The sequence below is a fragment of the Zea mays genome, chromosome 1 (assembly GCF_902167145.1).
Source record: "Zea mays cultivar B73 chromosome 1, Zm-B73-REFERENCE-NAM-5.0, whole genome shotgun sequence".
Classification (NCBI taxonomy): Eukaryota; Viridiplantae; Streptophyta; class Magnoliopsida; order Poales; family Poaceae; genus Zea; species Zea mays.
The window spans coordinates 228202616-228225260 of NC_050096.1; the positions used below are offsets into that span (position 1 = coordinate 228202616).

General features: G+C 50.0%; 1 protein-coding gene across 1 annotated transcript; it reads right to left on the bottom strand.

Moving 5' to 3' along the window:
* Positions 1-19093: 19093 nt before the first annotated feature.
* On the bottom strand, positions 19094-20638 carry LOC100192470 (uncharacterized). Its single transcript, NM_001137690.2, has one exon. The coding sequence runs from the start codon at positions 20520-20522 to the stop codon at positions 19341-19343; it is 1182 nt and encodes a 393-aa protein (NP_001131162.2). The 5' UTR covers positions 20523-20638; the 3' UTR covers positions 19094-19340.
* Positions 20639-22645: the final 2007 nt, after the last annotated feature.

The window sequence follows — 22645 nt, forward strand, 5'->3', positions numbered from 1 at the left end:
ATTCTGATCGTTGGAGCTTCTGACATCTGGGCCACCGGACAGTCCGGTGGTGCACCGAACAGGTCCTGTAGACTATCCAGTGCGCCTTCTGGCTCTGCTCTAACTTCTGCACGCACTGTAGTGCATTAACTGCTCTCTGCAGACGACCGTTGGCGCGAAGTAGTCGTTGCTCCGCTGGTGCACCGGACAGTCCGGTGATACACCGGACAGTCCGGTGAATTATAGCGGAGCGGCTCCCAGAATTCCCGAAGGTGAGCAGTTCGGAGTTTGGGTTCCTGGTGCACCGGACACTGTCAGGTGGTGCACCGAACACTGTCCGGTGGCACACCGGACAGTCCGGTGCGCCAGACCAGGGCACATTCGGTAGTCTTTTGTTCTTTTTATTTGAATCCTTTCTTGATCTTTTTATTGGTTTATTGTGAACCTTTGGCACCTGTAAAACTTATAATCTAGAGTAAACTAGTTAGTTCAATTATTTGTGTTGGGCAATTCAACCACCAAAATCAATTAGGAAAAGGTGTAAGCCTATTTCCCTTTCAAAAACCTCCGCTATCACCGGAATCCTCAGATATTCCAGCTAGTGTCTCATATGCAATCTTCTCCGCATTGGTTCTTTCCATAGCTTCATAAAATCCGGACAGCACCGGGTCCACAATCCTCTTTCCGTCAGCCATCAAACTGAAGGTCGTTGAAATGCCTAAGCTTGAATTCCAGCTAAAACTCAGCAAAGCAAGAAAGTTCGAAATGACGAGCGCAGTGCAAGCAACTGGAATGGCACAAAATGTTTTCAATGCGGGCTCCTATTTATATGCCTAGTGCCCCACGGTTTGTTGGGCTCTTCATGTCAGTGTTATTCGCTATTCTAGCGAAGGGAAGGTGTTTTTTCGGACCTTCGGCTAAAGGCTTTCGTTCACGTCACAGTCTAAATTTGTTACAAAAACAAATTAATACTGCAAGGGGCTAGCTACTATTGGGGGCCTTCTCCTTCCGAAGGTCCTCAAAAACATAATTAACTACTTGTTTTTAGCATAAGTTATTACAGGAGGCTTCGTCTCGAGGAGATGAACTTCTTTCTCATGACCAAGGACACATAGGATGAAGATAGATTCAAAGAAGATAAGGGTAAAACGCCGAACCTATTGCCGGACGGGAAAGCTTTGGCTCGCAACGAAGCAAAGGCATATTGATAATGGCCGAAGGAGAAAAAGACTACTTAGTCCTTTATAATTTGAATTATGATCATGTGTAAACATTAAGAACATAAATGTACTTTTGTCCGGGCTGCGTCCCGTGCCTATAAATAGATGAACAGTACCCTCGTACTGTTCACGCTGGATTGTATTCACTCTCTCGCATCATTGTCTTCAAACAAGACGAAGGTATCATTGTAATATTGATATTATCGATATTCACGTATGTTATGTGAGATGTGAATATAAATGAATTATGGAGATATGATTATCACATTTATTACTTCGCATTCTTATTCTTGTATTGATATGATGAAGTTACCTTTCTTGACCTTCGTCCGAGAAGCTTTATACCCGTAAGGAAATAAAGTTTCGGAAGGCGAAGGTCTTTAATAATTAATAATTGTGTTGCCTTGTTCTTGACTCACAGCATTTGAGAACAAGTGGCCAACAGTTGGATTATCAGATAGGGATGTCTAGATGTCTCCAATTAAAATTAGCTAATAACTAAACTATTTGTTACATTGTTTGGATGTCTCTAGCTAATTTTAGCTGCTAATTGTTAGCTGACTAAATATTAGCTTTAGTGATTCTAAATATGACTTCTTCATGCTCATGCGCACCATCGGAGAAGGGACAATGGGCAGCTTTTCTTTTTCTTCCAAAATTTAGGGATTTGATAATTTTTTTCTTGTTCTAGATTATTTTACTTAATTAATTTATAAATTGTTAAAAAGCAATGGCTCAAATTTTTCCCCGTAATGATCAGTATGTCCACTATAGTTGTTACAACAATATCTAGATCATACATGCATATAATGTAACAATTTTTTTGTTAAATTTTACCTCAATACCTAACAGAGACCTACCCATTAGGTTGCAGACTTGCAATTGTCTGGTTGGCATGGTGCTCTTATTTTGATGTAGATAATATGTCCATAACAACAAGGTGTATGTGTAGATTTTGTCAATGTAATGCTCTTAATAAGTGGGTTGGTCTGTTTATGAGCATGCATGATTGTACAATATGAAGGAACAATTAACACCTAAAAATTAGTAAATTATACTATCTAATTTACTTCTAAATTATGACCTATGTTTCTTTTAGTCCAGTATTACTGAATAAAAAACAATATTATATGTAACTACAATTTTAATTAAGTGTTGCTATCACTATCGTATATGAGTTACGCAACCTATGTTTCAAACTTATCCACTAGCCTATAACTAATAAAATAAAGCACACAACCAAGATAACATAATGTAAATGTGAAATCTTAAAGTGTGATAGAGATATAAACTCTTATTGGTGTGCTGATATTTTTACCAAGGTATCAAATAGCCCACAACCTTCACGGTAATACTCGTTGACGCCCCACACAATGGAATGCTCATGCAAGGGCCTAGCTCTAGGTCGGTCAGGTAACTCCATGGATAGCATCAGATCTTCTCCACGTGCAACTGGTCTTCCGGTTGTGGACTCTCCTAGATGCTCCACATTGTCTCCACTATTGAGTTTCTGGCCAAAACATCGTAGACCTCGTTACCTCCAGAGCACAATAGTGGTTACACTACAAATATGATCGGTATGATCTTGCAAGACTTACAAGCTCCACTCGATACAACTATTTTAATGATGTGCTCAAATGTCAAGGGGTAAGAGGTGTTTATTCCTCACTTCTAATCACTACATAAAACCTAGAGCAAGCGTTAATGATAGCAGTCTAACTAACTATGACACTTTGCAACAAGCATCGATGCTAATCACCGAGTGATTCCATAAGCACTTGAGTGTCTAGATATATTGTGTATGAGTCTTAACTCACTTGATATGTTTTCCAACTCCAATGTTACTCAAATGGCAAGTTGGGGTCCTATTTATAGCCCTAATAAAGAGTGAACTAGGGAAGGATTGAATTAGGTGACGAGGGTGAATGGGAGCCTGTAAAAATTATTGCACTTCTACAATCTTGGCTTGCTTCCCAACCTCTCACCCAAACCTTGAAAACACCAAAAAATCTCACAAATGGATCAAAATCAAGAAGACCTCAATCACTAAGTGACTGAATGCTCGAACATGTTCCTGGACTATGTGTGAATTAGAGGAGGCAACTAGAATAAAAAGTGGAGACACAAAAAACTGAAAGAGGCCAAAACTAAAACCTCATAGAACAATACATCAGTACCGCTCCTTTCCCTCATAGTGTTGTGGCCAAAACTTAAACCTCATAGTGTTGTGGCCTGCAACGCTGCTCCCTATGTGCGATAGTGTCGCATGGTCTATCTTCTATAAATCAAGATGAAATTTCAACCATAGTAATGTAGGAAGGATTCAAGAGGATTCAAGCGAAAGATGAGACTGTTGGGACTGTCCCAGAACACCCTACACTTGGCGCAGAACCTGGTCCAATAGCTCAATGCATGTTTATCTGGTTGCACGCTGAGCCCTTGAATAAGCTGCTCCACAATCACCAAATCCCTGCAGGCCGAAATCTTAGATTGAAACACCAAAGGCACAAACTGGACACTGAGTAATCAGCCCTGTTGTGTGTATGACATTTCAGAGTTATCATGGCAAAGTTCTCAAAAAAATTCTAGAAATATTTGTATAAGTTAGTTTAGCTAAGGGAAGTTTTGTGTAAAAAATGGAGATCATTTTATTACTATTTGTTAAGTGTTTGTAAAAAACAAATGTAAAATTATTTTAGTTAGTAATTATAAGAAAGACCACTTAACTTGCTTAATAAAATCAATAAAAATATCGTTAGTTTAGTAATATTATTGTTTAGCTTCAATAAAAAAATAGCCTTGGGAGATAACAAATGAATCAGGCACAAAAATATTAAGCTCTTTTTATATAGTTTTTTTTATTTTTAGTAATCCATCTGCTACTCCTCAAATTACAATAAAATTAGTGCAAATATAATATCTAATTTTCGATTTTTTAATATATATATATATATATATATATATATATATATATATATTGGACACTAGCAGAAGACGAAATTGAAAAAACAAACTGATGCCACTAAAATCAGTGTCATATCATCCAAACCGCCGACTAAAACTGCCTCGGGGCTTATTTGTCTAGTTTTGTAAAATTGACAGGGTTAAACGATCAATTTTGAGAAGCATGCACACTTCTTCATAATCCTCATTTGTAACGCCCTGAATTTGGGGGTAGAATTTTTTCTTCTTTTCTTTCACCAAATTCGGGCGTTACTCTCTTTTCTCTTTCCTCGTTTGCTCCTTCTTCCCAATTTCAAACCAGTATAGCGACAGGTGTCCGTGTCATGTATAAACCAAAACCTAAGTGTCATGGGTGTTGCATCATGCCGAAGCACATTTCTTTGTCTGGTGTTGAATGTTCGTCTCGTTCCGTTCCGGATTTCGGTTCGCGATTTAATTCCGTTTAGTGGTCGCGCTCGTCGTGGGTTTTCGATCCGCGAAGTGGCCCGGCCCAGCCCAACCTAGTCCAGCCCAGCCCAACCGGCCCGGCCCGCCCCGGCCTGCGCGCCCCCGGCGCCCAAACCCCCCCCCCCCCATGCGCCCCCCCTTCTCTCCCTCTCTCTCTCATTTGGATCTCCCGCGCAACAACCTCTCCTCTCCCTCTTCCACCTCTCTCTCCCCGTGGTGCCCTAGGGTTTGGAGACGGCGATCACCGGATTTTGGACCCCGAGGTGAGCTCCCCTCCCCTCCCCTTTTCTCTCTCTCTCCCTCTCCCTCCTTCCTCCCCACGCGCGCGCCCTCCCTCTCCCCTGCCCGCGCCCGACCCCATCCCCGCCCCTGCCCGGCGCGGCGGCGCCCCTGCCCGCCCCTCCCCGCGGCGGCGCTCGGCCCCGCCCGGCCTCCCTCGGCGCGGCGGCGTTCGGCGCCCGGCCCCGGCCCGCCCGCTCGGCCCCTCCCTCCCCGGCGGCGCTCGGCCTCCCCGCTCGGCCCCTCCCCGCGGCGGCGCTCGGCGCCCGCCCCCGGCCCGCCCGCTCGGCCCCTCCCTCCCCGGTGGCGCTCGGCCTCCCCGCTCGGCCCCGCCCCTTCCTCCCCGGCGGCGCTCGGCCCCCGCCCCGGCCTCCCCGGCGGCGCTCGGCCCCCCGCCCGGCCTCCCCTCGCGGCGGCGCCCGCCCCTGCCCCGGCCCCTGCGCGTGGCGCTCGCCCGCCCCGCCCCTCGGCCCGGCCGGCCATGGTGGCTCGGCGCCCTCCCGCGCCCCCGCCCCGGCCTCCCCGGCGGCGCTCGGCCCCCCGCCCGGCCTCCCCTCGCGGCGGCGCCCACCCCTGCCCCGGCCCCTGCGCGTGGCGCTCGCCCGCCCCGCCCCTCGGCCCGGCCGGCCATGGTGGCTCGGCGCCCTCCCGCGGCGCGGCGAGCCCCGCTCGCCCGCGCGCCCCCCGCCCCCGGCCGGTTCAACCGCCCCGGCCCCCGGCTCGGCTGCCCGTTTCCCCGTCCCGGCCTCGCCCGACCGTATCTTCGCTCGCCCGCGCTTGCGGTGATTTTTTTGTTAATTAGCGTGTTGCGTCGCGCGCTTCGCCACGCGACGGATTTGTCTAAATTCAGATTCTATCTTGTGTTGCGTCGTGCGCTTCGTCGCGCGACGATCCATTTTTGTTTCAGGTTGTTTAAGGTGTAACGCCGCGTGTGTATTCACGCGACGTTCCACTTTGGACTCAGTTTAGTCGACGTATGCCGTCGTGCGCTTCGTCGCGCGACGCTTAGCGTCTCCTCGTAACTAAGGCGAAGTGTCTCGTTGCGTGCTCGGTCGTGCGACGAGTCGTTAACTTTTTAATTTTAGAGAGCTTTGTCGCGCGTCTCGCCGCGCGACCATCCTTTTATTTATCTCCACCTGCTTATAATAATTAGACATGAAACATGACTTTACTTTACGCTAAACATAGTGTCTACATTAAATTTCCTTCTATTAAGCGAGTGGTTAATTTATAATCATGTAACGTGATCGTCTCTCGACTGTCTTTTCCTCTTTCTCTCTTAACCGTACTCGCGAGCCCGCGTGGAATGTCTGTTTACTTATTGCATTCTATTGTATGGTGTACTGTTCTTTGGTATTAAATATGTGGATGTATGTATGTTTGCGCTCGTATAGAGAACGATCCGGTTGAAGAGCCCGAGGAACTCGCAGGAGAAGCCCCTGAGCAGCAGTCAGTTGGTGGAGGCAAGTGTCCCTTGACCTATCTCTGTCCTATTCACTCTTTAATTCACCTCCCGCTTTACACATTTATGCCTAAGGATTGACTAGCTTTTGTTATCCATGTCCTTGTTTACCTATTTGGGTTGGATTATTACTGTTTAGCTTTATGCTATTGCTCAACTATAATCAATGAACATGATGAGATTATCTATGATACGCTGTTTTCCCTTCTCTTATGATGATGTTGTACTTGTGGTCTTCAAGGGGGCTCGAGCGGTTTCTCGAGTGCCTCTCCGTAAGGACCTGTTCTATGGATGACCGCCCGGGAAAACAGTGCAACCATGAGGGTGGAATGGGATGCCCTTAGCTGAATAATTAGAGGATCCGGGGTGTAGTTCACTTAGCCGTCGTGCCGTCAATGGGGCTCGGTGTATGCGGCTCGCTCTGCCAAGTTTGGGTTCGCCCCTTGGGGAGGAGTGCGGTGCATTTAGGAAACCTAACGGGTGGCTACAGCCCCGGGGAATCTCTGTAAAGGCTACGTAGTGATGCCCTGCTAGGCCACCTAGGTAGTGGTCAATGGGGAGTAGCTCTCTCCGGGCAGAATGGGAATCACGGCTTGTGGGTAAAGTGCACAACCTCTGCAGAGTGTTTGAAAACTGATATATCAGCCGTGCTCACGGTTATGAGCGGCCAAGGGAGCTCCAGTGATTAGTGGTACTTGATCAGAGATACTTTGGTACAGGTGGCTATGAGATCGATTGGTTTTGGTTATGACTATGGTGCTGGTAAGTGGTACTCTTTCCGTTTAGAAAGGAGTACATTGGGTTAATAACTTGGGTTAATGCTAAAACTTGGCTTTCTACTAGTAAGTAATAATCTGACCAACTAAAAGCAACTGCTTGACTTATCCCCACATAAAGCTAGTCCACTACAGCCAAACAGGATACTTGCTGAGTATGTTGATGTGTACTCACCCTTGCTCTACACACCAAACCCCCCCCATCCCCAGGTTGTCAGCATTGCAACCACTGCTCAGTCGAAGATGAAGCTGTGGAAGGAGACTTCCAGGAGTTCCAAGACTACGACGAGTTCTAGGTGTGGGTTAGCGGCAACCCCCAGTCGGCTGCCTGTGAAGGCCGCGGTTATCTACGTTTCTTTTCCGCACTTTGATTTATTGTAAGGACTATATGGACGTCTCAGACGTATGATGTAATCAACTATTATTTCCCTTTTAATACTATTTTGAGCACTATGTGATGATGTCCATGTTATGTAATTGCTATGTACGTGAATAACTGATCCTGGCACGTACATGGTTCGCATTCGGTTTGCCTTCTAAAACCGGGTGTGACATAAGTGGTATCAGAGCCGTGCTGACTGTAGGACCGCTAACCTAGAGTAGAATGGTCGTTCTAAGGACTACAGACCTCTGTCTCTGCCTTGACTTTGATATCCCTTCAAAAGTTGGTCATACCGACCAAACCTATGTTCTACTATATATTATACCTTGCTGAAAATCATGTTTTATTCTAATCCTTCATTTACTTATGATTCATTATTTGCTGGTCATATTAATTCTGTTCTTACCCTTTTGCTTGCGATGTCTTTTGTAGATGGCTCGACTTAGACACACTGCACGAAAGTCAGTCATCCCCTTCTTACCCTCCCGCCTTGCTGAGTGTCCGCTTCGCCGTCCCGTGGCCGGACAGTCCAGCCACTTGGAGAGACTACACCACCGCCTGCGTGAGGAGCAGGAGCGTCGACGACAGGAGCAGCAGAGCTCTTCCTTCTCGCTCCACCAGGAGATAGAGTCTGTGAGGAGCTGCTCCCCTGTGCTTCCTCTGGAGGCGCCCCCTGCACCACCACTGGGCGCCCCAGCTTCTGGAGTAGCTGCTGGAGGAGACCCAGACGACGGAGATAGCGACGACAGCTCGAGCCACGACACCGACTTCTCTGCTAACCCTGAGCCGGAAGGATGGGTTGCTCGACCCATCACTCGCGACGCTGCTCGCGGGTGTCACTTCCACGATGCGCTCGACACCCTGCTACGTCGGGCATTTAACCGGCATACTTGGTCTGTCGAGTATCGATGTGTGGTCTACCAGCATAGTCGCGGGGTCTACCCGGACCGCTGGGAGGCAACCTGCTTGGTGCGCTGCCCGGAGAACAGTCTCCAGGGTGCGGAGGCCTGCTCAGAGCACTATTCTATCTCTGAGCGGGACTCAGCTGAGGCAGCCATGCAGGATGCTGCACGGCGTGCGCTTTCGCACTACTGCTCGGTTTTCAGTGGGGCAGCTGACGGTCTTGACCTGAAGTATTACCCCCGCCGTCAATCTGGCAGCACAGGAGGCGTGATTGTCTCACCTGTCGGTGAGGGCAATCCTAGGTTGAGCAGCACAGTCAACCTAGCCGCCGTGCTAAACACGGAGCTGGACCATGCATTAGACGAGCTGAGTAGGGCTCGTGCTGAGATCGCCTTGCTGCGGGCTGAGCGCGCGGAACGTCGTCACCTGGATGGTGGTTCCCCCGCTCCCGTCGGGACTCAGCACCCGTACCGCTCACCTCAGCGTGGACACCAGTCTTATGGCAATCCCGCCTGCAAGACCAAGATAACTCTAGAACCATAGATCGTTAGAGTTGGATCTTGTAATTAATACGAAATATATACGTAGAAGCTTCAGTCTTAGCGTTAGTCTCAGTCTTAGTTAGTCTTAGTTAGACAGGGTAGTTTGCTATATCCTGTGCATCTATGTTTGTCATGATGAACTATGTTTGGTTTGGATCTTTGTAATGACTGTTACCAGAGTGTGGGTATCCCCTGCATTTTGGTTTACCTATTATGTTAATGGAGTTAGCTATATAGTTGGGAAACCTTTTATTCCACTCTCCTCTTTATCTGAGAAGCTGTGTGGTCTGTGTTGGAGATCAGTGAAGATGCTCATCTGTTCAGTGCTGTTGAAGAATTCTATTCTCTTTCCTTATGCTACAAGATTTGCCAGATCAGTTCTGATGTGTGGTTGCATTCTGCAGATGTCAGAGAACAGGCGCAGAGGAGGAAGGCGTGCTCAACAGGAGCGAGCCGCTCAACAGGAGGAGGTGCCCCAGCAGCAGCACCTGCCGCCCCCGCCCCCGATGTCGATCGAGCAGACGTTTCTGATGTAGACTCAGGCAGTTCAAGCCATCGGTCAGACTTTGGCCGCCATTCAGCAGCAGCAGCAGCAGGCCCCACCTCAGCCTCAGATGCCTCAGATGCCCAGAGACAAGCGTGCTGAATTCATGAGAGGTCATCCACCAACGTTCGCTCATTCTTCTGACCCCATGGATGCTGAAGACTGGCTGCGCACTGTGGAGCGTGAGTTGCATACCGCTCAGTGCGATGATAGGGAGAAAGTTTTGTATGGTCCCCGTCTGTTGAGAGGAGCAGCCCAATCATGGTGGGAGTCTTACCTCGCCACCCATGCCCACCCTGACACCATCACCTGGGAAGAGTTCAGAGGTAGCTTTCGTCAGTACCATGTCCCTGCAGGTCTGATGACAGTGAAGAAGGAGGAGTTCCTGGCTCTCAAGCAAGGGCCATTGTCGGTCAGTGAGTATCGGGACAGGTTTCTGCAATTGTCTCGCTATGCTCCTGAAGATGTCAACACCGACGCCAAGCGACAGTACCGTTTCCTGAGAGGCTTGGTTGACCCCCTGCAATACCAACTGATGAATCACACCTTCCCGACATTCCAGCACCTGATTGATAGAGCAATCATGATAGAGAGGAAGCGTAAGGAGATGGAGGATCGTAAGCGCAAGATCAGTGGACCCCAGCCTGGAAGCAGCAATCGTCCTCGTTTCTCAGGCAGTCAACCTCAGCAGTTCAGGCAGAACCAGCGCCCACCTCATCAGCATCAGCAGTTTCAAAGGCAGTATCCTCAGCATCAGTACCAGAACCGTCAGAGCAATCAGTCAGGAGGTCAGTTTCAGAGGCAGAATCAGCAGGCACCTCGTCTTCCTGCCCCAGCAACCCAGCAGAACAGTCAGGCAGCACCAGCTCAGGTTGGAAACAGAGCATGTTTCCACTGTGGAGAGCAAGGCCACTGGGTGATGCAATGTCCGAAGAAGGCAGCCCAGCAGCAGTCAGGCCCCAATGCCCCAGCGAAGCAGAATGTGCCTCAGCCTGGAGCAGGCAATCGCTCTCAGCCGCGCTACAATCATGGAAGGCTGAACCACTTGGAAGCTGAAGCAGTTCAGGAGACCCCCGGCATGATAGTAGGTATGTTCCCAGTCGACTCCCATATTGCAGAAGTGTTATTTGATACTGGAGCAACACATTCTTTCATTACTGCATCATGGGTAGAAGCACATAATCTTCCAATTACTACCATGTCAACCCCCATTCAAATTGACTCAGCCGGTGGTAGAATTCGAGCTGATAGCATTTGTTTGAATATAAGTGTGGAAATAAGGGGGATAGCGTTTCCCGCCAACCTTATAGTAATGGGTACTCAGGGAATAGATGTCATCCTAGGGATGAATTGGCTAGATAAGTATCAGGCAGTTATCAGTTGTGATAAAAGGACAATCAAGTTGGTGTCCCCACTAGGAGAAGAAGTGGTGACCGAGTTAGTCCCGCCTGAGCCAAAGAAAGGAGTTGTTATCAGATGGCTGTTGATAGCAGTAAAGCAGACCCAATCGAGATTATCAAGGTTGTGTCCGAGTTCCCAGATGTGTTTCCAAAGGACTTACCGGGTATGCCACCAGAGCGGAAAGTTGAGTTTGCTATAGAGCTTCTTCCCGGAACCGCCCCTATCTTCAAGAGAGCTTACAGAATATCTGGACCAGAGTTGGTTGAGCTTAAAGAGCAGATTGATGAGCTGTCAGAGAAAGGTTACATTCGGCCAAGCACCTCGCCTTGGGCCGCCCCTGTCCTATTTGTGGAAAAGAAAGATGGCACCAAGAGGATGTGTATTGATTATCGAGCTTTGAATGAGGTCACGATCAAGAACAAGTATCCATTGCCCAGAATAGAAGATCTGTTCGACCAGTTGAGAGGAGCTAGCGTGTTCTCCAAGATTGATCTGAGGTCAGGTTATCATCAGCTCAGGATCCGACCTTCGGACATTCCGAAGACGGCATTCGTTACCAAGTATGGTTTGTATGAGTTCACAGTGATGTCTTTTGGTTTGACCAATGCGCCAGCGTTCTTCATGAACTTGATGAACAGTGTATTCATGGATTACCTTGATAAGTTTGTGGTGGTATTCATTGATGACATTCTGGTTTATTCTCAAAGCGAAGAAGAGCACGCAGATCATTTGAGGATGGTATTGCAAAGATTGCGAGAGCACCAGCTGTATGCAAAGTTGAGCAAGTGTGAGTTCTGGATCAGTGAAGTCCTGTTCTTAGGTCATATAATCAACAAAGAAGGATTGGCTGTGGATCCGAAGAAAGTGGCAGACATTTTGAACTGGAAAGCGCCAACAGATGCTAGAGGAATCAAGGGCTTCATTGGAATGGCCGGATATTATCGGCGATTCATTGAAGGATTTTCGAAGATTGCGAAACCAATGACAGTGTTGCTAGGCAACAAGGTTGAGTTCAAGTGGACCCAGAAATGCCAAGAGGCCTTTGAAGCGCTGAAAGAGAAGTTGACTACAGCGCCTGTCCTAGTCTTGCCTGATGTGCACAAGCCCTTCTCGGTGTATTGTGATGCTTGTTACACAGGTTTGGGATGTGTGTTGATGCAAGAGGGAAGAGTTGTGGCTTACTCGTCCCGACAGTTGAAGGTTCATGAGAAGAATTACCCAATCCATGATCTGGAGTTGGCAGCAGTGGTTCACGCACTAAAGACATGGAGGCACTATCTGTATGGACAGAAATGCGATGTTTACACAGATCACAAGAGTCTGAAGTACATATTCACTCAGTCAGAGTTGAACATGAGGCAACGAAGATGGTTAGAGTTGATCAAAGACTATGAGTTGGAGATTCATTACCATCCAGGCAAAGCAAACGTAGTGGCGGATGCTTTGAGCAGAAAGAGTCAAGTCAATCTGATGGTTGCTCGTCCGATGCCTTATGAGTTGGCCAAAGAGTTTGACAAGTTGAGTCTCGGATTTCTGAACAATTCGCGAGGAGTCACAGTCGAGTTGGAACCTACCTTGGAGCGCGAAATCAAAGAAGCACAGAAGAATGATGAGAAAATCAGTGAGATCCGGCGACTGATTCTAGATGGCAAAGGCAAAGATTTTCGAGAAGATGCAGAAGGCGTGATATGGTTCAAAGACCGCTTGTGTGTTCCCAATGTCCAGTCCATTCGGGAGTTGATTCTTAAGGAAGCTCATGAGACAGCCTATTCGATTCACCCTGGTAGTGAGAAGATGTACCAGGATCTGAAGAAGAAATTCTGGTGGTACGGAATGAAGAGGGAAATTGCAGAGCATGTGGCTATGTGTGATAGTTGTCGAAGAATTAAGGCAGAGCACCAGAGACCTGCTGGATTGTTGCAACCGTTGCAAATCCCTCAGTGGAAATGGGATGAAATTGGTATGGATTTCATAGTCGGATTGCCTCGCACTCGAGCCGGCTACGATTCCATTTGGGTAGTAGTGGACCGCTTGACCAAGTCAGCCCACTTCATACCTGTCAAGACCAACTACAGCAGTGCAGTATTGGCAGAATTGTATATGTCTCGGATCGTTTGTCTTCATGGTGTGCCAAAGAAGATAGTGTCAGACAGAGGAACGCAGTTCACCTCTCATTTCTGGCAGCAGTTGCATGAAGCTTTGGGCACGCATCTGAATTTCAGTTCAGCTTATCACCCGCAGACAGATGGCCAGACCGAAAGGACCAATCAAATTCTTGAAGACATGTTGAGAGCCTGTGCGTTGCAAGATCAGTCCGGATGGGATAAGCGATTGCCTTATGCAGAGTTTTCCTATAACAACAGTTACCAGGCCAGTTTGAAGATGTCACCATTTCAGGCGCTCTATGGAAGGAGTTGTAGAACTCCGTTGCAATGGGATCAGCCTGGAGAAAAGCAAGTGTTTGGGCCAGACATTTTGCTTGAAGCCGAAGAGAACATCAAGATGGTCCGAGAGAATCTGAAGATAGCGCAATCAAGACAGCGAAGCTACGCAGACACAAGAAGAAGAGAGCTGAGTTTCGAAGTCGGAGACTTTGTCTATCTGAAAGTGTCACCGATCAGAGGAGTCAGAAGATTCGGAGTGAAAGGCAAGCTAGCACCCCGCTACATTGGTCCGTATCAGATTCTTGCAAGACGTGGAGAAGTGGCCTATCAGCTCAGTCTGCCAGAGAATCTGTCCGCAGTGCATGATGTTTTTCATGTGTCTCAGTTGAAGAAGTGCTTGCGTGTGCTAGAAGAGCAGTTGCCAGTGGAAGGTCTTGAAGTCCAGCAGGACTTGACCTACATTGAGAAGCCAGTGCAAATCCTTGAGGTTGCAGACAGAGTCACCCGAAGGAAGACCATCAGAATGTGCAAAGTCAAATGGGATCACCACTCTGAGGAAGAAGCAACCTGGGAGCGTGAAGATGATCTGATGGCTAAATACCCTGAGCTCTTTGCTAGCCAACCCTGAATCTCGAGGGCGAGATTCTTTTAAGGGGGATAGGTTTGTAACGCCCTGAATTTGGGGGTAGAATTTTTTTCTTCTTTTCTTTCACCAAATTCGGGCGTTACTCTCTTTTCTCTTTCCTCGTTTGCTCCTTCTTCCCAATTTCAAACCAGTATAGCGATAGGTGTCCGTGTCATGTATAAACCAAAACCTAAGTGTCATGGGTGTTGCATCATGCCGAAGCACATTTCTTTGTCTGGTGTTGAATGTTCGTCTCGTTCCGTTCCGGATTTCGGTTCGCGATTTAATTTCGTTTAGTGGTCGCGCTCGTCGTGGGTTTTCGATCCGCGAAGTGGCCCGGCCCAGCCCAACCTAGTCCAGCCAGCCCAACCGGCCCGGCCCGCCCCGGCCTGCGCGCCCCCGGCGCCCAAACCCCCCCATGCGCCCCCCCTTCTCTCTCTCTCTCTCTCTCTCATTTGGATCTCCCGCGCAACAACCTCTCCTCTCCCTCTTCCACCTCTCTCTCCCCGTGGTGCCCTAGGGTTTGGAGACGGCGATCACCGGATTTTGGACCCCGAGGTGAGCTCCCCTCCCCTTTTCTCTCTCTCTCCCTCTCCCTCCTTCCTCCCCACGCGCGCGCCCTCCCTCTCCCCTGCCCGCGCCCGACCCCATCCCCGCCCCTGCCCGGCGCGGCGGCGCCCCTGCCCGCCCCTCCCCGCGGCGGCGCTCGGCCCCGCCCGGCCTCCCTCGGCGCGGCGGCGTTCGGCGCCCGCCCCCGGCCCGCCCGCTCGGCCCCTCCCTCCCCGGCGGCGCTCGGCCTCCCCGCTCGGCCCCTCCCCGCGGCGGCGCTCGGCGCCCGCCCCCGGCCCGCCTGCTCGGCCCCTCCCTCCCCGGCGGCGCTCGGCCTCCCCACTCGGCCTCCCCGATCGGCCCTCCCCGCTCGGCCCCGCCCCTTCCTCCCCGGCGGCGCTCGGCCCCCGCCCCGGCCTCCCCGGCGGCGCTCGGCCCCCCGCCCGGCCTCCCCTCGCGGCGGCGCCCGCCCCTGCCCCGGCCCCTGCGCGTGGCGCTCGCCCGCCCCGCCCCTCGGCCCGGCCGGCCATGGTGGCTCGGCGCCCTCCCGCGGCGCGGCGAGCCCCGCTCGCCCGCGCACCCCCCGCCCCCGGCCGGTTCAACCGCCCCCTGGCCGGTTCAACCGCCCCGGCCCCCGGCTCGGCTGCCCGTTTCCCCGTCCCGGCCTCGCCCGACCGTATCTTCGCTCGCCCGCGCTTGCGGTGATTTTTTTGTTAATTAGCATGTTGTGTCGCGCGCTTCGCCGCGCGACGGATTTGTCTAAATTCAGATTCTATCTTGTGTTGCGTCGTGCGCTTCGTCGCGCGACGATCCATTTTTGTTTCAGGTTGTTTAAGGTGTAACGCCGCGTGTGTATTCACGCGACGTTCCACTTTGGACTCAGTTTAGTCGACGTATGCCGTCGTGCGCTTCGTCGCGCGACGCTTAGCGTCTCCTCGTAACTAAGGCGAAGTGTCTCGTTGCGTGCTCGGTCGTGCGACGAGTCGTTAACTTTTTAATTTTAGAGAGCTTTGTCGCGCGTCTCGCCGCGCGACCATCCTTTTATTTATCTCCACCTGCTTATAATAATTAGACATGAAACATGACTTTACTTTACGCTAAACATAGTGTCTACATTAAATTTCCTTCTATTAAGCGAGTGGTTAATTTATAATCATGTAACGTGATCGTCTCTCGACTGTCTTTTCCTCTTTCTCTCTTAACCGTACTCGCGAGCCCGCGTGGAATGTCTGTTTACTTATTGCATTCTATTGTATGGTGTACTGTTCTTTGGTATTAAATATGTGGATGTATGTATGTTTGCGCTCGTATAGAGAATGATCCGGTTGAAGAGCCCGAGGAACTCGCAGGAGAAGCCCTTGAGCAGCAGTCAGTTGGTGGAGGCAAGTGTCCCTTGACCTATCTCTGTCCTATTCACTCTTTAATTCACCTCCCGCTTTACACATTTATGCCTAAGGATTGACTAGCTTTTGTTATCCATGTCCTTGTTTACCTATTTGGGTTGGATTATTACTGTTTAGCTTTATGCTATTGCTCAACTATAATCAATGAACATGATGAGATTATCTATGATACGCTGTTTTCCCTTCTCTTATGATGATGTTGTACTTGTGGTCTTCAAGGGGGCTCGAGCGGTTTCTCGAGTGCCTCTCCGTAAGGACCTGTTCTATGGATGACCGCCCGGGAAAACAGTGCAACCATGAGGGTGGAATGGGATGCCCTTAGCTGAATAATTAGAGGATCCGGGGTGTAGTTCACTTAGCCGTCGTGCCGTCAATGGGGCTCGGTGTATGCGGCTCGCTCTGCCAAGTTTGGGTTCGCCCCTTGGGGAGGAGTGCGGTGCATTTAGGAAACCTAACGGGTGGCTACAGCCCCGGGGAATCTCTGTAAAGGCTACGTAGTGATGCCCTGCTAGGCCACCTAGGTAGTGGTCAATGGGGAGTAGCTCTCTCCGGGCAGAATGGGAATCACGGCTTGTGGGTAAAGTGCACAACCTCTGCAGAGTGTTTGAAAACTGATATATCAGCCGTGCTCACGGTTATGAGCGGCCAAGGGAGCTCCAGTGATTAGTGGTACTTGATCAGAGATACTTTGGTACAGGTGGCTATGAGATCGATTGGTTTTGGTTATGACTATGGTGCTGGTAAGTGGTACTCTTTCCGTTTGGAAAGGAGTACATTGGGTTAATAACTTGGGTTAATGCTAAAACTTGGCTTTCTACTAGTAAGTAATAATCTGACCAACTAAAAGCAACTGCTTGACTTATCCCCACATAAAGCTAGTCCACTACAGCCAAACAGGATACTTGCTGAGTATGTTGATGTGTACTCACCCTTGCTCTACACACCAAACCCCCCCATCCCCAGGTTGTCAGCATTGCAACCACTGCTCAGTCGAAGATGAAGCTGTGGAAGGAGACTTCCAGGAGTTCCAAGACTACGACGAGTTCTAGGTGTGGGTTAGCGGCAACCCCCAGTCGGCTGCCTGTGAAGGCCGCGGTTATCTACGTTTCTTTTCCGCACTTTGATTTATTGTAAGGACTATATGGACGTCTCAGACGTATGATGTAATCGACTATTATTTCCCTTTTAATACTATTTTGAGCACTGTGTGATGATGTCCATGTTATGTAACTGCTATGTACGTGAATAATTGATCCTGGCACGTACATGGTTCGCATTCGGTTTGCCTTCTAAAACCGGGTGTGACATCATTGAAGCACCATACAAGGGAATACTCATGCAAAGGCCAAGCTTCCGGTCAGGTAACTCTATGGATAGCCTTGGGTCTTATCCATGTGTCAGTGGTGCTCAAGGGCAACCAGGGCTGAGGACATCCTCCCCTGGAGCTCTGCCACAGTAAGAGGCAGGAGAACATTTGACACACCAAACGAGGATGCCTTAATGGATGGGGACAATGCGTCAACGCTCTAGCGACCATCAACGTGAGACACCACCCTGAACAAAACAAAGAGTGAGAAACAAAAAAGGATAGAAAAATCACTCTAAACACTTCAAGCATTCTTACTCTATCTCTAGGAGACGGCGTCGTATTGGCGTCCTCTCCTATGGGGGCTCATCTGTCGATCGCTTGCTAGGGTCTTGAGTGGGGGAGGAAGTTTGGAGCTAAACATGAGGGTTTTCTTGCTGAGGATGGGAGAGGCAGAAGCTGAAGAGGCAAAAATTACGTTTGGCGATGGAGGGCCCCTACTTATAAGAAGTATTGAAGCCCCTTCGCGAGGAACATGCAACTGCCCCTGAGTGTGCCCATTGGGTTTCAAAGCAGCCTCATTGCGGATAGTTCCCATAGTAACATTCCATCCTTTGGGGACCTAGCACAAGCACACCTACCGGTCATGGAGGTCCGACGGACCAAAACGACCCACATCGAACCTAGGCAAGTTGATTTGGGCCTAGTGGGCTTGGGGCTCGCTTTCACCATCATCGTCTAGGCAAAGGCCTCCGAAGGAACACCCCATTCCTTTAGAGGCTCAGGGACTACACACGGCGGGTGCACTCGCGCGCACCCACCACAAAAATCGAAGGCCACCAAAAAGGAAAGGCGCTAAGCTTCTTTAGCCTGATCCAGTGATAGCCATTAGAGGGAGTTTATTCTCCCCCTAGGGGCTCGGGGCTACTATTGGGGCAAAAAAACCAGACCCCTAGGCCCATGGGCCATAGAAAATAAAATCATAGCCAACCACATGGGATAATCTCCATCCTGCTAGAGAGTCAAGCCTAAGACTGAAGCGGGGACCTCGAGGGTCGGACGAGACATAAGCCATCATTGGATCAGCCAAATCGAATGTGTACTCATGGAGCCGGGCGGGACAGAGGCCGGTCCAGGGGTCGGCTGAATCAAACGTAGACCCTAGGGGTTGGGCGAGATGGAGGCATGCTCTCTTAGGTCTCCCGAGTCGGACGAAACGCACACGGCCCGAGGGACAATCGTGTGAGATTTGACCTCTCCATACCTTGACACCACTACCGCAACAGTCATCACGATGTGGCGTGGAATGGGGTTGTCCTCATTTCGTCTAACTCTCATATTGATTACGTCTAAATCAAATGTAGACCCCACATCCCTTGTACGAAAACGATAAAGACGCTACGGACGATCTGTGAGGTATGAGAGATCGGCGAGACTAGGGTACGAATGTAGTCTACATCGTATGAGCCCACTCCAGAGACATGCACCATCACTATGGGCAACTCTGTTTTACTAACCCTGGCATGGTCCCCCATCAGAACCAAAGACATTCAACGATACAGATCACCGCGCTCGCACACACGTCATGCCTTGACCAGGATAAGTCAACAAGTACAAGATTACGAGATCAATGAACAACATGAGAAGATGTTATTGACCGAAGTGAAGCACTTTAAGCCTTTTCATGAATTTTACTTATCTTTTTCCATTCTCTCCTCTAGGGAGGAACAAATGTAAGCAAACCTACCCTTAAGCTATAAAAGGGAGGGCTGGTAGCCGAAGAGGGAAAAGGGAACATAACGCAAGACAACACGGCCACCACGGCGGACTTAAGTATGGACATTCCATCCGAACCAGTATAATCATTGCATCCTACTTGCATACTATCCGGACCTAAAACATGCATCACTCGAAACACCGACAAAATGTTGCATCATGCTTTCACAACTTGATTTCAATTTTTTTGGCTTGAAAACCATGAAAGAACACTATACTTCGGATGTTGATTTTAAGGATGTGTTGATGACTTACAAAGAAGGAAGAAACTTGGAACAAATACTTCCTAGCTAATGCAATCAAACAAGTGTAACTTGCATTGCCGAAACCACGGTTTAGCTATCCAGGCTTAGGCGGCTATGAAAAAAACACCCATAGAGACAAAATGACCACAGTGGCTAGTAGTTGGGGAAGAACCATCCACGGCGCGCCCACCCGGCCGATTCTCGCCGGCCGTCGTCAGGTTTGATGGTCAAGATCTCCAGGTGGCGCCCCCGCTGTCTTTCCATGCCCAACACCCTGACGACCCCGTCCGGGTGGCCACGGTCGACGAGGTAGATGCGATTGACGCGAGCGCGGTACCAGGGGAACTCCGCCCGCGAGAGCGCGAACGCGCGATTCCGCCCCAGGAACAGACTGTTCCATCCGAGGTCCACCACGCGCACCAGCCGCACCGTCCTATCCCCGAGCCAATCCACCCTGTGCACCTCCACCGCACGCGCGAACCCGCTGCCGATCTTGATGCCCCCGTCGTCCACGCCCGCCATGTCGTCGTCCGAGTTGTACATGACGTCGTCGTGCACCGAGACGAGGAGCAGCTGGCGGTCACACTCCACCAGGTGCGTCTCGACGACGCGCCTCCCTTCGCCAGGGAGCTTGTCGTTGTCCGAGACGACGGCGTCGCCGTTCGCGTCGACGTGCTCGAGTGGGATGACCGCGGGCGCGTCCCCGTCGACCTCGCAGATGCAGATCGAGGACTTGAAGGCCACATAGAACCGCCCCCTGTAGTGCTCGACAGCGGCGTAGCCGGTCACGCTGAAATCGAGCCGCGTCCACGCCCCAGTGACGGAGCTGTAGTACGCGAGGCAGGTCGTCGGGAACCCGACGGCCACCGCGGCCCACTCGGTGGCCGTGGCGGGGTCGCCCGACAGCACGATGGTGGTCAAGTCGAGCCACTTCTTGAAGAAGCCGATGGGCGGGAGGCGGACGCGCCTGCCTGTCAAGGGGTTGAGGAGGAGGATGACCTTGGGGCTGATCCTCGGGTCCGAGAGCGCGAGGTAGCCGTGGGACGAGGAGAGGTACTCCAGCCCCGATGGCACGTTCGCGGCGAAGGGCAGGAGGGCGACGCTGGGGGCGAGCCAGAATGACGAAATTTCGCTGGCGCCCTGGCCGGAGCGGTCGGTGCGGGAGCCGACGAGCCAAGGGCGCGGGCGCCACGCGGCGGCGGCGGCGCCCCAGTCCGCGCAGACGGCGCGGAAACGGACGCGGTGAGCGTCGGCAGGGAGGAGGGCGAATATGCTGAGCAGCAGGTCCGCCGGCAGAGAGGACCACCCCGTGCCGCCCCTGCCGCCGCACGCCATGCCCGGCTGAGGCGCCGAGGAGAGGGAGAGGTTATGTCCAACTCCAACCTGTCTGCGCTCGGTGTCTTTCACGCGGCTGGCTCTGGCTTGCCTGCCCAAGCAAAGAAGGGGCAAGGGGGCTCAAACTGAAGCATAGCGGTGAAAAATGCAGCGTTCGCTGAAGTCAACATGCGCGGCTGGTGCGGAGCGGAGCCGATTTTTTTTTATTTTAGTCCTTTTCTTAAAAAAAATCACATTTAGATTATATATTATTTAATGTCGTTTTTACCATTTAGGCTGGCTCCAACAGCCGACAGGTAAAATGGGCAGGCAAAAAGTTTTTTACCCTGTGTATGAAGAAATACATGTCCTCTTGTTTCCAACAAAGAAGGTAAAATAGCTGAATGGAGAGTAGTGAATGATAAGAGACAAACATGGGACCAGATATCAGAGGCACAAGAAAAAATGTCTGGTTTCCATCGCACCATCTAAATTCGCTTTTCTCTCTCCTTAATATCATTTTGCCTGGCTAGGATGGCTCCCCTTTTGGAAACGTGTAGCATAACATGAAGAGACAAATTAGCTTTGGTTGGCCATTTACATGGTCTATTAGAGCTAGTCTTACTCGACGCTATAGTCTATAGCGTCGAGGTACCAGATGTGTCAGACTCTGATGTTGAGCGGTCACGTACAAACTCGCTGCCATATGAGCGGCATTGACTCGGTTGGAACTCGGGAGCTCTGCTTAATAACGAAATCTATTCAAACAGTAACAAATCTAGCTAAAAATATTGTAGAGGTCATAAAAACGACTTTACTATATTATACAAATTTTTATAAACTTTAACAGTGTTTTGCTAGGATTTATAAAATTCCTCGGGATCCGCTGATCCCGTGAACCTCTCTAAATTTGCCCCTGTATTGAAACTAACTTACACTCCTTGTCGTTCCTTTTTGTTAGCACATGCATCCTAGTGCGCACACGTATGATACCTCCGCAACTACTAGTATATGTCGTTGTTTAAAATGTATTTTCTTTTTTCTTACAAATATGGTCTTTTATATCAACAAAATGTTAGTGCAGTATAGGAAAAATAAATCGGACCAAAATAAAATAAAATCAACCAAAATAATGTACGTAACTGAAAGCAAAAGGACGAAAAAGAACATAAGCTTTATTTGGCAGCGATCTCGGCGCCATAGGTCACGACGTCAAGCTACGTCAAGCTCGACCACGTACGCACTAACTCAGCCACGTATGCACCACCTCAACGTCTAGAGTCCTGCGTATCCTTCACTCGGCGTCATAGATCATGGCGTCAAGACGTGTTACTTCAACGTTGTGAGTTATGACGTCAATTAAAAGATCAAAAACGATATTAAATCGTCCAGAGATCTAAATGTAAAAAAAATAAGAAAAGGAGCTGAAATGTAATAAAAAATCGGAGAGCGGAGCATAGCGACATGCGCGCAAGATTTTTTCGGTGATTTTGACGGGGTCTTTTTTTTCTCTGCAGCGCGACACGGCGGCGAGCCGGCGAACCGGGACCCGGGAACCCCGAAAACGGGAGCTGTTGACACTGACACGATGGGTTCGTGGATGGTGACCGATGACCTGGTGCGCCTGCGAGCAGTATTGGTGTACCGATGCACGAGCCGGGAGCCCGGGGGTAGTTGACACTGACACGATGGGCTCGTGGATGGTGTGGTGATAAACTGGTGCGCCTGCGAGCATTATTGGCGTACCGGTGCACGAGCCGGTTCGGTTGGTGCTGACCTAGCTGTTCCGCCTGTTCGTGTTGGTGGGGAAGAGATGAAAACATGCAGACACGAGGATCCAAAATCTTCGTGAACAAGACTGGATTCCGTTCAAAAAAGAAAAAGAGACTGAATCTGACTTGACCGTTTCCAACAACGGGTCGATCAAGATACCTTATGTTCTCGTGATTTTATTATTCAACACACCGAACTTTGTGCGGCATGTAAACAGGCGTCGTTGGCTTGTGCTTTCACGGTCTCATGACAGCGGCGACTGCAATGCCTCCATTATCGATGGGTTCCTATTTTCCGAATCTCTTGGGTCATCTTCGATTCGTCATGGAGATTTTTTTCCATTCAGGCTAGTTTGGTAATTTCATTTTCTT